The following is a 16,500-nucleotide window of genomic DNA, read 5'->3' on the forward strand; positions in this document are numbered from 1 at the left end:
GACTAATAATTCATTTCTAAGTTTTTTTTTTTTTTTTTTAGATTTTATTTATTTATTTGACAGAGAGAAATCACAAGTAGATGGAGAGGCAGGCAGAGAGAGAGAGAGGGAAGCAGGCTCCCTGCTGAGCAGAGAGCCCGATGCGGGACTCAATCCCAGGACCCTGAGATCATGACCTGAGCCGAAGGCAGCGGCTTAACCCACTGAGCCACCCAGGCACCCTCATTTCTAAGTTTTTAATGTAGGAAGACCTATCCTTTCTTTTCTTTTCTTTTTTTTTTTAGATTTTAAGTAATTTCTCTACACCTAACCTGTGGCTCGAATTTACAACCCCAACGATCAAGAGTTGGATGCCCTAACAACAGAGTCAGGCAAGCACCCCTCGTTTTCTTGTCCAGTATCAATGGCAATTCAGAACAAAATATAGCCATGAGAACAGTTACACAATATGGTACACACACATAAATGTGTAATCTGTATTTCTAATCTTTAACTTGTATCTGTAGTTTCTCTTCTGATCTCTGAAATAAAAACTATATTCTATCTCAAAGAAAGTGGTTATTATTTTTGTACAAATTTTATATGTAATAAATTCATATACTTATAAATGTAGAAAAGCTAGAATACAGGGAAAGAAAAAGAAAAAAATACCTATTATTGTAGTACACTTTTGTTAGCAATTTTGTGGATTTTTTTTTTGCTTTCTCAGACACACACAATGGAAATTTACAAACATACACAAAAGTAGGACCCACTCTAAATACAACATGGCCAATCTGGTTGTACTCCCATTCTTTGAGTACTGCAGTACTCCTATTGTATCTTTGTGGAATTATTTTAAGGCAAATACCAAGCATCATATAATTTCACCTATAAATACTTCAGTATGTATTTCTTAAAAAAAAAAAAAAAAAAAAAAAAGACTGTATTTATTTGAGAGATAGAGGGAGTGACAGAGAGCACCAGTGCGGTGTGAGGGGGTGTGGCAGAGAGAGGGAGAAGCAGACTCCCTGCTGAGCAGGGAGCCCAACAGGGGCTTGATTCTAGGATCCCAGGATCACCTGAGCCCAAGGCAGATACTTAACTGACTCAGCCGCCCAGGGAACTCTCAGAATGTATTTCTTAAGAAAAGAAACTTAAAATAAAAAATAACATGGAAATTCTTGATTTAAAAATCATTAATATTTATTCCTTAAAAAAGCTTTTTAAAGGGTTTTATTTATTTTAGAGAGAGTGTATGTGAGAGAGAGGGGGAGTGCATGAGCAGCCGGAGGGGTAGAGGGAGAGGAACAAGCAGACTCCCCGCTGTGTGGGGAGCCCAGAGTGGGGCTTGATCCCAGAATCCCGAGATCATGCTAGTCAGATGCTTAACCGACAGACAGACCCAGGCGCCCCTTCCTTAAGTGTTGTAAAAAATGATAACCCCTATCCTCCTCTCTATGCCCTTGTTACTTATATGGGGATGAGACTGAGTTACCCGACCTACAGAATTTCTCCTACTCTACATTTTGCTAATTGAATTCCTGCAGTATTCCTTACATGCTCCTCTTTTTCCTTCTATTTCCTATAAACTTGTAGTTACATACTGAGGCTTGTCGAGATTCAGATTTGATTTTCTGGTAAAAAATAACCTCACAACTGTTGCTGGGTACTTTCTACGGCAGCACGTCAGGAGGTGTATGACAGCGGACTATCTCTTTTGGGGGGATGTTGTGTTGTAATTATAAAATAGCCAGGTGAGGGCACCTGGGTGGCTCAGTGGGTTAAGCCACTGCCTTCGGCTCAGGTCATGATCTCAGGGTCCTGGGATCGAGTCCTGCATCGGGCTCTCTGCTCAGCAGGGAGCCTGCTTCCTCCTCTCTCTCTCTGCCTGCCTCTCTGCCTACTTGTGATCTCTCTCTGTCAAATAAATAAATAAAATCTTTAAAAAAAATAGCCAGGTGATTTATAAATTATTTTGGGGCACCTGGGTGGTCCAGTTGGTTGAGCGTCTGACTCTTGGTTTCCGTCCCAGTCATGATCTTGTGGATCATGAGATCCAGCCCTGCATCAGGCTCAGAGCTCAGCAGGGAGTGTACTTGAACGTTCCCACTGCCTCTCCTTCTCCTCACGCATGTGCTCACTCTTTAATAAATAGATCTTTTAAAAAAAACTATCTTAAAATCTTTCAAAACAGATTCCATGCCAATTCATGAATATTGATGGAAGGACTACAAAAAATTGACAATGATTCTCAGAAGCTCTTTATTACATAGAGGATGAATGGGTATATGAATATATTTAATGGGCAAGCTTTTCCCCAAGGCATTTTGTTTGTCCTGATTTCCTGTCCCTTTTAAGTTTATAACCCTAGGCTCTAGTATATCCACTGGAGTCTAAAATCTGTTTACTTATGGTCCCCCTAGCTACAATTCAACTTAGACCACACCTAAGTTTAATGGAAGTCTATACATATAACCTACTCACTGTAACCCTGGGTAATCTCTCTGATTCAATTTTTTGTTTATAACATAGTAATAATAGTACCCATGCTAAGGAGTTATGGGGACTAAGCACATGTATAGTACTTAGAATCTGGCTCCCAGTAACTGCTCTAAGAAATATTCCTGATTTTTGTTATTACTTGGTATTTTGGTATTATTTTGCTGTAGATAAATATATAAGCGAATTACTACCATGACTCAGGATGAATGGGAGATCTTTATACCTGTTTTATAATTTCTGAAATTCCAATTCTGGATTTTTGAGTAAGATGACTTAAATTTGATTTCAGGGGCGCCTGGGTGGCTCAGTGGGTTAAGCCGCTGCCTTCGGCTCAGGTCATGATTCCAGGGTCATGGGATCGAGTCCCGCATTGGGCTCTCTGCTGAGCGGAGAGCCTGCTTTCCTCTCTCTCTCTCTCTCTCTGCCTACTTGTGATCTCTCTCTGTCAAATAAATAAATAAAATCTTAAAAAAAAAAATTGATTTCAAGTTCCATAAAGTACATGTTATGTGACCATACAGATACTGAAATGGAGTAGAAAGCAGAGAAACCTAAGAAAAAGTCCTTGATTTAGGTGCTGATTCTGTTCCTTATTAATTATGTCACAACACAAGTAATTTAGCCTCCACAAACCTCAGTTTTTTCATCTGTGCAGTGAAAATAATAAATATGAAAATAAATGGAGATAGTAATTTTATTTATTTTGCACAGGCTTTTCTTAAAGATCAAACCAGATAACATATGAGAAAAACACAGAATTACATATATATTTTGCTGCTATTTAGATGAGTCACAAATTATCTGTTTCCTTGAATTGCTGGGTAGAGTAAGAGAAGCCCCCATTGAGCTGATAAAGCCTGAGAATATTTCTCTTACAGACATGAGGCCTAATATAAATTCTAAGAGAGGAAATTGTAGCAGACGAGACAGTGCTTCACACTGTAACTCCTTTGCCCACTTAATTTCAAGGCACTGTGGTACCAGTGTCTCATGCCAAGTCAGCTAAGGCATGAGTGAATTAAGGCATGGGTGAATTAAGGGCACTGGGGCAACTTCAACCAATGAAAGAGAGATAGCCCCCAGCCTTCAGTAGAAAATTCAGGGCTATCTACTCATTTCCTCGGAGAGTCCCCAGTTGCATACAGTGGGAACCAGCTCTGTAGGTAAACTTTTACTGGCTTTTCTCCCTTCCTGTCTCATTCTCCACATACCCTCCTTTCTGCATCCTGGAATTATCTCCTAATAAACAATCTTAGCCCAGTTCATCTTAGGTTCTGCTTTCAGAAAAGACCCCAAACTAAGACAATGACACACTGAAAAATTTCAAGGGTAACCGACAGGCTTAGGTAAAAAGAAGCAGAAACCAAGGTGAGAACACAGAGGCACTATGTGCTTAAAGCAGGTATGCTTATTGGATGGGGCTTACAGAGACGAGATATAGTATCAACAATTAAATAAAACATAATGGGGACACTGCTTTAATTGTCTGCCTTGTGTTAATCCTAATTTTATAAACCTAAATGACTAACCTGGTGAGGAGAAGATGTTCTTAGGATCAAAGCTCTGCTCTATGGAAGTGTTATTGTTATACCTCTTGCATCTTCTAAACCTCATGACTTGGATTTGAACAAATGACCTCAACCAACTGTGAAAAGGATCAGAGGAATCCTCTGGGATTCTGCTAGCATAAATGTAATTCAGTTTTAAGTTTAACCAGCATCCACTGAATGTTAACCATATGCTGTAAGGCTTGAGCTACAAATATGAACAAGTTTACAAAGGCAAAAGTTGTACAGTTTATATTCTATGTGAAGACATGTCTTAGAAGAACACATTGAGAGTTTGTAATGACCAAATGAATAACACTGAAGGCAAAGAAAGAAACCTGGAAAGTGATTACATTGGTAACAACAAGAAAATGGGATATTCAAACAGGATTAATTTCTACTAGAACATTTTTAAGCCTACTGACCAAATTTAACTTACTAAACCCATTTGGTAAGGGAAAAGATAATAATTCAGTTGAACACTATACATCCTGAGAATTTTCTAAAACAGATACCAAGTCATGAAATAGTACCCAACTACATTTTGATTTGACTCAGGTTGCCATAGGGATACTGAACTTTTCATTAGCTTGGCAGTGACAGTGTAGCCCCATTTTCCCTTTCTTTTCTTTCTTTTTTTTTTTTTTTAAAGATTTTATTTATTTATTTGACAGAGAGAGATCACAAGTAGGCAGAGAAGCAGGCAGAGAGAGAGAGGAGGAAGCAGGCTCCCCGCTGAGCAGAGAGCGGGATGTGGGGCTCGATCCCAGGACCTGAGATCATGACCTGAGCCGAAGGCAGAGGCTTTTAACCCACTGAGCCACCTAGGCACCCCCCCATTTTCCCTTTCTAATGTCATATTCCTAATCTTCTATTGCAGTCAGTTACTTTTACTTTTTGTTTCTCCAAACACGTCTCTCATATTCTCTTTTCTTTGTTGTGGTTCGAGGCATTTTATCCTTTTATCCTGTGTGGACTACCCTTTACTGCCTCTTCCTATCCAAATCCTACCGACCATTGGTGAACTAAGTGACTACGTCCTTGTAGACATTTCAGGTGCCTATATTTTCTTTGTGACTCTATTAGAGAAATCTATATAGATTTGAGTCTTCAGGATTATGCTCAGAAGATAGGAGTTTTGATTCTAGGCATGGCATTTATTAGCTTTTAACACTGGGTAAGTCATTTGGTTCAATTATCACCTTTTTTTTTTTTTTTTGAAAGGCTGAGTGAGCACGGAGCCCAACACAAATCTTGAACTCACAACTCTATGAGATCAGGACATGAGCTGAAATCAAGAGTCGGACACATAACTGACTGAGCCACCCTGGTGCCCCTCAATCACCAGATTTTTAATGTATATCCTACAGTACTGGATGCTAGAGTAACAAAGATAAATGAGACAGGGTTCTGATTTCAAGGAGACCACAACTGAAAGGATATTAAATTCTTAAAATATGAACAATACAGTATCATTAAGAGAATCAAATGGGGGCGCCTGGGTGGCTCAGTGGGTTAAAGCCTCTGCCTTCAGCTCAGGTCATGATCTCGGGGTCCTGGGATCGAGCCCCGCGTCGGGCTCTCTGCTCAGCGGGGAGCCTGCTTCCTCCTCTCTCTCTCTCTGCCTGCCTCTGCCTGCTTGTGATCTCTGTCAAATAAATAAATAAAATGTTTAAAAAAAAAAAAAAAAAAAAAAAAAAAAAAAAAAAAAAAAAAAAGAGAATCAAATGAACTGATGGAAATATGCAACCTGAAATCACACTGAAGCCATGAAATGAAGTCAATGGCTTCCTAGTGAAATGGTTAAATGAATCGAATTACCACCTTCTCAAAATTAGTCTAATTCCCCTAAAATCCATGAAATAGTTCATTAAAAAAAAAAAAAAGATTTTATTTATCTATTTATTTATTTTTTTTAAAGATTTTATATATTTATTTGACAGAGAGATCACAAGTAGGCAGAGAGGCAGGCAGAGAGAGAGAGAGAGGAGGAAACAGGCTCCCCGCTGAGCAGAGAGCCCGACGCGGGACTCGATCCCAGGACCCTGAGATCATGACCTGAGCCGAAGGCAGCGGCTTAACCCACTGAGCCACCCAGGCACCCTCATTTCTAAGTTTTTAATGTAGGAAGACCTATCCTTTCTTTTCTTTTCTTTTTTTTTTTAGAGAGGAAGGGAAGCAGGCTCCCTGCTGAGCAGAGAGCCCCATGTGGGGCTCGATCCCAGGACCCTGAGATCATGACCTGAGCCGAAGGCAGCGGCTTAACCCACTGAGCCACCCAGGCGCCCATTTATCTATTTATTTTTGAAAGGTTTTAATTTATTTGACAAAGAGACAGAGTACAAGTAGGCAGAGCAGCAGGGATAGGGAGGGAGAAGCAGGCTCCCCGCTAAGCAGAGAGCCCAATGTGGGGCTTGATCCCAGGATCTGGGATCATGACCTGAGCCGAAGGCAATGGCTTAACCAACTGAGCCACCCGGGTGCCCCTTGAAGAGTTTATTTTCAAGTAATCTCTACACCCAACATGGGGCTTGAACTCACAACCCCAAGATCAAGAGTCACATGCTCTACCAACTGAGCCTGGCTGGTGTCCTGAAATACTTATTTTCTTAATGCAATAAATGGTAACATTTTTACTAAGTTTTCATTTGAATAATACATAAACGGAGTATTTAGCTCCCTTACTAAACAACTATCTCACAAGGAAAAGAATGCTTACCATAAGAGAAATAATTGTATTTATTTTGCATCAGAAAGCAAATCGCCCCTTAATTTTTATTAGTTAATAGCAAATTAATTTCTCATTATAGAAAAGAACTAAAAAGACAGTGAAATTACATAGAAACAAATAGAAAAAAGGAAAAAAAGGTGTATAGTATCTCAGTGACTCTTCTAGAAAAACTCTGCTACTTACAGCAGTGGCTCGGGAGAGTTCTCTGCATGTGCTGAGCAGTCCGTTTTGTAGGTCGTCCCTCTGCAGCACCACGGTCTGAATGGCTGCTGGGTTATCTGCATTCATTTCTATCTCTTGGCTGGCTGATAGCAAAGCTTGCTCAAGCGTGTACTATTATAATAAAAATAATTACACTTAATGTTCTGCATCATTGAATTAATTCTTTTTACTTTCGTTTTATCAGTGTCCTGATAAGAAGTATAAAAAGTAACATCACTTGTATATAATAAATAGGGTTGTCCTACTTTCTCCTTGTGGAGTTGCTGAAGTTTCTCTTCCAGGGCATGTACCACTTTATCTTGTTCACACAACCGGCTTAACTTGGCCTAGGTTTTAAGAGAAAATCTGTTGTTAGCAATTTTTAAAAATTTTCCTGTAACTGGCGGTAGGTAGTCCTGTAACTCCAGGTAGGTGTGACAAGAAAACACATTGAAAATAGCCATAGAATACCTAACGAGGTCAATCTTTATTTCAATCGGTAACAGAAAAAGCAGCTTTTATTTTATTTACTAATTTCTAAAAAGATTTTATTTATTTATTTGTGAGAGAGAAAGACAGGGATAGGGACAAAGAGCACAGCTGGGGAGGTGAGAGAGCTGCAGCCCCCCGCCCCCGAGCAGGGAGCCTGACATGGGGCTCCAGCCAGTTGGTTAGGTGGATGAGCTAACTGAGCCCATCCAGGAGCCCCCAATTAGCTTTTAAAGATACAATGCTTAATGAACATGCATATAAAGTGAAAAAGCATTTCAACCATACTGTTTAATCTACGTAATTCGAGATATTGTTAGTAATCAAGCAGTCTCATATAACTTTAAATTATTTCAGGGTGGTATTACCTCCTTAATGAAAATATCAACTGGATTCTGTTTTTATATTTTAAAAATTATGCTCTTATGTTTAGAAAATGTATGCAAAAGATTGCTTCTAATTTCATTAATACAAATATAAATTTGCTAAATGGAGAAAAAAATCATTTTCAATAGTTTTTTGAAATTTTTGGTATTACCCCAATTTCTTAATTACAAAAGAATCAGCGGATATTCCATGAAAATTTCAATACTACAGTAAACCCTGTAAATATGCCCCAAACTTGACTGCATAATGGTAAGTAGGCAAGAAACTGGAGACTTCATTTTCTTTGCCGTGTTCTCTCTTAAAGTGATAACCTATTTTTGTTAGATGACAAAACTCAAGCTATACCAAATACAATATACTGAAATGAGAAGATATAATGCTGTAAGCCAACCAATTTAAAATACAATAAAAATAAGACTAAATTTTAAAAAGGAAGTAGTGACAGAACTTTCAGAGGCTGATATTAGAAGACTGACAATTTTACTTTGTCTCCAGTCCTCCATACTTTCTGTGATTAGAAATGTCTTTTACTTTCCTTTAAGTGACTCTTAGTCTGCTCAACTGCTAATTATGGGGGAAGAGGTTGTTACAGAACAGAGGAATGATGATTTAATTTAACCCAAGTGTAAAAGAAGAAAACGCTACTTTATTTGATGTCATTTTAGAGGGCAAGGGAGGAAGAGGAAGTTTTTGTCATGCTTATTTCCAGTGTTTTGGCAGAAAATATAACAGAGTACTGACAAGATACATAGTATACTGACACTTACATCGATATCTACTTCTTCAGGTCTGTATTTATATAACGTGCCTCTACATTCATCTTGTGACAGCTATAGGAAAAAAGGTCAGGGAGCAAGTTTAAAAATAATATTAAAAAATATTTAGCCTATAGTTAACATTTTAGATTTATATAACAATAACAAAAATGGGATTTTAATGATTCTTATACTTTAAGAAGTTTAATTCAAACACAGATCATTACAAAAGTAGAAAAATATTTAACAGTGATACAATATGCAAGATACATAAAATGGTGTTAACTTAAGCTTGTCAAACAAAACAAGTTGGTCAAACAAATTATACAGCACCTTACATTTTCCATTTGTAAGACACACATTATTTTAGTGAAAAATTGACAAAATACAATCATAGCAACTGTACTGAATCAAATATTCAAACCAGGCATATTTCAGCAGTCAAAACCATCTTCACAGTATACACATAATCACACAACTGTGTATGTGTACTCAAATGCCAACACATCTCAGTACAACTTTATTAACAAAACCTTTAACATACTGTATACATAAACATAATATAGAAACACACATACACAATATAAACTTATCTTGCTCTTCTGTCTTAAGAACTAAAAGATAATGGGGAAAAAGGATGGATTTAATTGAAAAGAGGAAACTCATTCAAAACCTCATAAAACTGAAAGCCTATGTTGTAAACTATGGATAATCAAATTTCATAAAAAGTTTATATGTGTTCATTGACACCATTTATCTTATGGTACTATAAGAAATTACTGTTCAATGCATTTAAACATCCTTTCTACGGCTTCTTCCCAATATCTTTTGGTCAAACAAATCTTCATTTCTGCTTGTGTTAATCAAGATTTCAAAAGCCATCCCCGTCAGTTACAGCACAGGTATCATAGCCTCTGCAGGCACTATTTCACGCTCTCTTGTCTTTTGACTTTATACTGACTGCTAGGACAGTTAGAAAAACACAGCAGGAAAAATTTACTTGGACTCATTGCGTGTATACTAAATGGCACATTTTTTCTCAAAGTGGGGATGGGAGTAATGTATCCCCACTATATTCTAGATTGGAAAATTAAACTTCATGTAAACACATATAAATGAATAAAAATGATAAAAAAATGTTATAACTATATATCCCCACTCTAAAATACTGCTTGCCAGTTACATCTTCAAAAGGAGGCATAATTTAAACAGCAGGTCACTTTGAATTGATCTAGAAATGTGGGTATCAGGAGGTTAAAAATGTAAGCATTACAAACATACAGTAAAATATCCTGGATTTATGTTTCATTTCAAGACATTACTTTCACATCCTCATGCAAATGAATCTGTGACTATTTAAGGGTATGCAGTGATTAAACAAAACTTTCATAGAAATGAATTATCACATGAAAAATGAATTTAATGACAAAAGTCAGAATACTTGTGCACTATTTTAACATAAAGATTGAATATGTCCTAAAGTCTCAATTAAAGCACCTAGATCCAAGAAAATAATTTGTACTCTTTTCTGGGGGGGGGGGGGAAGTGATGAAAAGTTTTAAAATGCTTAGAGTCAGGATAAGAAATTAAGATAATGCCAAAATTAAATTTTCTCATTTATAAGAAATTAGAGATATAAAGCCTTTAGCTTCTAAATGTCCAAATACACTTAATATTTAAAGTTAAATGTAAAACAGCTTTACTAAACCATGGAATGTAAAATTTGGATGTAACTAGTGAATAGTGTTATACCTAGATTAAAAGATGAATTCTATCCTATATCCCAGGGTCAACAGAAAAATGACTAGGATTTTAAAATGGAAATTTAGCAATGTGGAATATAAATTTAGGTTATTAGTATACTATTTTTTAAAGAGATTTTATTTATTTATTTGTCAGAGAGAGAGAGAGCGAGAGAGCGCGTGAGTGCACAAGCAGGGAAGCAGCAGGCAGGGCAGGCAGAGGGAGAAGCAGGCTTGCCGCCCAGCAATGAACCCCAGGTGGAACTCTATCACAGGACACTGGGATCATGACCTGAGTTGAAGGCAGCGGCTTAACTAACTGAGTCACCCAGGCATCCCTTAGTATACTGTTTTTATTTAGGAAATCTTATTGCATATTCATTTTCACATCGGTTGGCAAATTAATAAAAAAATGTGTATTGTGTTATCATTTAGGAGTGATAGATCCTTATAGCCATATAAATATATTGCACAATGTTAGATTTATTTCATTGTTTCTCTATTTTTAGTACCACTAAAAAATTTATTTAAATTTTTTATAAAATTATTCAATAAAAATATTCATTATTAGACACTAATAAAATCTTAAAATAATCAGCCTTGCACGATATATTGCTTTTAGCTATCAGAAGAAAACAATAAGGAAACAAGATTATTCTTTAAATAATTAACTTTTAAGCATGGCCTATTTTTCATAACTGATAATAATTACTGAGTCTCTTCTTTTTTTTTTAAAGATTTTATTTTATTTATTTGATAGAGATCACAAGTAGACAGAGAGGCAGGCAGAGAGAAGGGGAAGCAGGCTCCCTGCCAAGCAGAGAGCCCGACACGGGGCTCGATCCCAGGACCCTGAGACCATGACCTCAGCTGAAGGCAGAGGCTTAACCCACTGAGCCCCCCAGGTACTCCTACTGAGGCTCTTCTTAAGATGGGTATAGATTACTTAAAAAATCTCTTACTTAAAAATTTTAAACTAATTTTAACTAAATTTTAAAAACTTTAAAATTTCTTACTTAAAAAATTTCAATCTAGAATTGAAGAAGTTCGCTTACTTACTCATCATTATGAAAATCCTAATAAGAAAAAAGTAATTTCATGAATATTCTCATTAAATTCTGCATAATCATGTTTCATGGCAAAACTTTCCATTTTTCAAACTCATCTCTAGCAAAAGAAAAAAAATTCTGGGTTTGAATACCTTTTTTTGAAGTACCTCACAACACTAGAAAAGCAAATGAAAATGGGCTATATAGAATTTTAAAAGCCTGAGGCATGCTCAAGCTTCAATTTGAGAAGTGTATTATACAAACTTTATTATTGACATACATACATGAGGATATGTACTATATTTAGAAAGAGCTTCTTCATAATAAAATATCTAACAATACTTAAAAATATGGGGCTGCCATTAAATTACTTTTGTTAATAAAAATCTAACTTTCTACAGTATCCTTTTAAAATATACATATGTATATATTTTAAAATTCATAAATATATATATGTAAACCCCCAAAAAAGGGCTTTGGGGAAATATGTGATAAAATTAGACATTTTATGAGGACTCAAAAAATGCTCACAGGACTGTAGGTATTTGTTAAAATTAGCTGTACCTTTAAAAACAAGTATTTATTATTATTTTATAAAAACTCTAGTACAAAAAGGTAATTGTAAAAGATGGTAGAATGATTATTAAATGTAGAGGAATCTTTCAACACAATGTACACTGATTTAGCATTTGTTTTGATTCAGCTTTAGGTCCTTTTTATATTACCAATTCTAAAAAAATTCCCGCATAGGTAATTTTTCTGATGTCCTCTTCTTTCTAAGAAAATGCAAACATAAAGGTTCACCAGTGAGAAACCCCAATGGCTATGATTCAGAGTAACAGATCATAAAACATGATATCATCACTATATTTTCAGTTGTATTTCAGGAACCTGTGATGCAATGTCAGAGAAGCACATTGTAAGGGTGTACAAAATAAACTTCAATGAAGATTTCCTTTGGATAAGAACATAGTAATGGAAATCTGAAGAAAAAAATAAGATCTAATTTCAACTGATGCAAATGAATAAACAGGGTTTAGGAAGAGAGTCTGAAGGTCATTGTTATCCAACAGTGGCGTCCCGTAACAATTAAGTACTTTATTAATGGCTGATTTTTTAAAAAAGGACTGCCTGAAGACACCACAACTACACAGGACTGAGAGCCAACAGGAATTATTACCTGGTGATCTGTGGCCTATCTCATGCCCATGAATGGGTGCTGATATTAGCCATTCAGATCTCTTTGTACAATTTCAGGTTTTTCTTTCAAGTATTCATATACTTAATAAGGAAAGATAATAATGAGGAAATATATTTATATAAATCTATAGTTCTGGTCAGTGACACCAGTATGTAAGACTGCTCTCAGATACTGTCACACTTTGGGAGAACTCCAGTTAGAACTTTTAGTGCAACTAGGTAATTTCAATCAGCAATGACTTCTGCATCATCAATCCTGATGACTGATCAATATAAAAAAGAAAAGCCAATCCAAACCAAACTGAAAACCCAGGCTATTATTCTTACTGAAAATATAACCTATTATAGCAACATGCCTTTGATCTCTAGTCATTTAGCATTACATAAAATGATAAAGTAACAGCTTCAGTCACCACTGAGAAAGGTATCAATTCCAGAACATGGGCTAAAGGTTCTCAGCAGTGGCATTTTGGAATGAAGTGTCAAGGTTCTCCAATCTGGTTACTTTAAAATACAAAGATTTCATTTTCCTTTGAAAAGTAAAGCTGTTTAACTTTAAATATTTAACACTTCATTTCTTTATTGATAGAAAGCTTTGCTCAGAAATAAGAGTCCCCTCACAGTCCTACCAATCGCTGTACGGCCGCCATCAGTGATGCTGGACTAAAGCAAACCAGAGGCCTGGAAAGCCAGAGAGTTCAAGGTGCTTTGTTTTACTAGGTGCTTTTTTGTATTTTAATCAAAACACATTCATTTTTCATGTTAGTTAGTTTTTCTTCTTCTATATGAGTTTTAAAGTATTGTAACAGGTCATAGGCCACAGTAATTTGAAGGTGTTGAAGTGGAAGAAGCTGATGTTGCAAAACACACAGCTAAGAACATTTAGACCATGAAATACCAAAAACAAAACAAAACAAAACAAAACAAAAAACCCAAAAGAAAAAAAAACTGGATAGGAATGTATAAAATGACTTCTTTTGCAGATCTGCAGATTACGAAGGTCCTAAATTAAAGCCAGCCAGCTCCATGGCATCTATTTTCAGTTAGGGAAAAGAATGAGGTAAGATGATGTATATGATAGCACAAAAATGACAGATAAGAATACGGGGAGAAGATATTCCCAGTATGTCAAGAAGTAGCTCTCTTTAGGTCTTACTATACCACAGTATAGAAACTAGATTTCAGTAACTCCCATACAAATATTATCTATTCCTAAGAGTGGGGTGGGGTAGGGTGGGATGGGGGCTGTCCCTAAAAGGAAAAAAAAAGATTTTTTTAAACTTTTCCCTAGAAATCAGTTCTAATGCTTTTAGAGTTAACCGAAATTAATGGCAACTAGTAAAAATTTTGCAAATGTACTGCAGACCTCCAAGTACGTATCAATCAAATACTCTGCACAAAAACTTCAGGAAAATGGCACACTTAATATTCAACAGCAAAATGTTCAGCAAAGCCATGCTAAGAATACTGCAGCATCTTAAAAAGCATGGATGAATTGCATTTTTCCAAATAGACAGAAACAAAAAAATGAAATAAGAAAACACTAATGTTATGAGTAACTCTGGGGGTAAACCAAAACTGTCACTGAGGGATTTTGCAGATGATAAAGCAGTATCATTCACTGTCCGAGACCTTACTTGCTGGTACAGTTGGGGTCTTAGCGCCGAGTTCTCAATCATTGTGTGAACCATGGTGATAATAGGTTCATTTTCTTTCATCTATTTCAAATCAGGAGGAGCATACAGCAAACATCAGTTTACAGCACAGCTAGATTTGAAAGACGACACTGTAAATATAGCCTCTACTTTAATATCTTCCTAATAGTGCAGTTGTTTACATTTTACCCCAAGGTTGTACAGATTTTAACTTATATAAACCATTTCAAGCAAGTATTAAATGCTGTAAAATACTTCCCAGGTTATAGAAAAGCTTACTAATTGCAATATTGCTGCAACTAGGTTTTACTTTATAAATACAATGAATATAGTGGATGAATATTCTTACATATACTAGGACAGATGATAAAGCATCATGCCTTATTCAAAGAATAAACTATAGGATGAAAACCTACTTAAAAGGAGAAAACAGTATCATTTAATTGATTTAGTAAAAAAGCTTAAAATGATACTCAGTTCTTTGTGTAACTGATCAGAAAAATATTAGTTTTCTTGTATTAAAATTTTATAATATTCAATATATCCTGTCATTTAGATAATCACATATTTCACTAAGGTTAATTTTGATAGACATCTGTACACAGTCTGCTTTGGATCTTCTTACAGCATAACACAACATGCAGAATTATTTCAAGGACATGCAAACTAAAATTTATTGAGCAAAGTCTTGATGTATCTCCCTGGTTCCTAAAAAGACTAAAACCATGTTTCACATTTCCAGCTAATGTTGTACTTAATTACTGCCTCTAGAAAAATATTTGTTTTAGGAGGTTCTGGACTCAAGAGATAAAGCATTCAAAAGAGAATCATCATAATATACAGAGAGTAAAAGGCCAATGATATTGTACCATTTGTATGTAGACAAGTCTGTTTATAATTGCAATGTGCAACATGTACTTTACATGATTTTCAACCTGCAAATTATAGAAAATAAGCATTTTATTACAGTTAACAAATGCTACTTTACGGATTCCATTAAATCTACAATAAAAGTTTACTAATCTTGAGACTAATAGATGCAGAATATAAATAAAAGATAAATCCTGAAAAGTGTACATCTAGACAATTTTATTTTCAGCCTAGTTACCAATATTTCATGTCAATAAAATGTTTTGATTGTCAAATTTGAAAATGGTGACTGGTTTAATTTTTTTAAGTTTCATTCAACCTAAATAATTTATTAAAAAATAATTTCTTTAAAAATCTCAACATCTGCATATCATTTAAATATAAACTTCTTTTTTTCCTCTGCAACGCTATTTAGTAAGGGACTAAGGCATTTACAGGTGACATTTCATGTACACCAGAAAGAGATGTGTTGATTCGCAGTTCAGGGTAATTTTTTTTAACAGTGTTGCAAAGTAACTTATAATCATACAACTACAGATGTAAATTTACTTTAGGAGAAAAAAAACTTTTATCCTGGGAATTTAAGACCTCTTTAAGTTTTCATATGCCTTCTATGTTTTAAGGGAACATTAGTTATCTTAGTCAAATGTAGATCTTGGATTAAGTACAACTGTTTTTTGTTTTGTCTTACTCATTTGACTGTATTGATACACACTTTATATAACACAGTAAGCTTAAGTCCCTATCCATTTTAAAATTTAATTTTCCAAGCAATCTCATCATTACTATTTTTCCAACAGCATACCATGGAATAGTCAAAATAATACTGGACTCAAATTTTTTTGCATTGCGTGAAGGTCAGGAGCATGAATGTTGTAAGAAGTAATAGAGATCAGAGAGTATCCAAATATAAATGATACTCAAGGTCAAACTGAAACTGCCCATCGAGTCTTGGAAACCTGGCACTACTGATCGGCCCTTGTGCCAAATGGCTAGGTCAACATGGTTCACACCTCCAAGTGGAGCTTCAATACAGTACAGATTAAGGATAAATGTTCATATTCTAAGGCTGGCAAATTTCCTTGAAGGGACAATATGGTTTCTACAGAAGGGTAATCAAGCCCAACTTATTTAGTGGACTACTTTGAGAGGGTAAACATGCATGTGTATCAAGGGATGCCATATTTGTGATTTAAAAATGTCTGTTTGATTTACATGTTAAAGCTTATTAAATATTCAGACACTGAGAAGGGGTCTTTTTGCAAGAAAAACCTAACTTAGGAACAGAAAAACTAAAAGTAAAAATAGTGTTTAAATTATACAAATTGCAAAGTGTTTCAGAGATTATTTCAGAAATTGACTATTTTTCATTATGAAAAACTTCATACAT

At 35.5% G+C, this 16,500-nt stretch overlaps 1 protein-coding gene across 18 annotated transcripts in view; it reads right to left on the bottom strand.

Annotated features, from left to right (window-relative positions):
* PLEKHA5 (pleckstrin homology domain containing A5) overlaps nucleotides 1–16,500 on the bottom strand; it is a 277,031-nt gene that overhangs the window by 67,746 nt on the left and 192,785 nt on the right. For 11 of the 18 annotated variants that reach the window (XM_059185923.1, XM_059185925.1, XM_059185930.1 and 8 more), the window contains 3 exons: nucleotides 8,607–8,669; nucleotides 7,230–7,310; nucleotides 6,946–7,095 (listed from right to left, as the gene is read on the bottom strand). In XM_059185923.1, coding sequence (XP_059041906.1) covers nucleotides 6,946–7,095; nucleotides 7,230–7,310; nucleotides 8,607–8,669 — 294 coding nt within the window. Of the gene's footprint in view, nucleotides 1–6,945; nucleotides 7,096–7,229; nucleotides 7,311–8,606; nucleotides 8,670–9,172; nucleotides 9,209–14,222; nucleotides 14,353–16,500 lie in introns of those variants that run through there. The other 7 variants (XM_059185918.1, XM_059185919.1, XM_059185921.1 and 4 more) reach the window with 3 other exon arrangements.

The sequence above is a fragment of the Mustela lutreola genome, chromosome 8 (genome assembly GCF_030435805.1).
Source record: "Mustela lutreola isolate mMusLut2 chromosome 8, mMusLut2.pri, whole genome shotgun sequence".
Lineage (NCBI taxonomy): Eukaryota > Metazoa > Chordata > Mammalia > Carnivora > Mustelidae > Mustela > Mustela lutreola.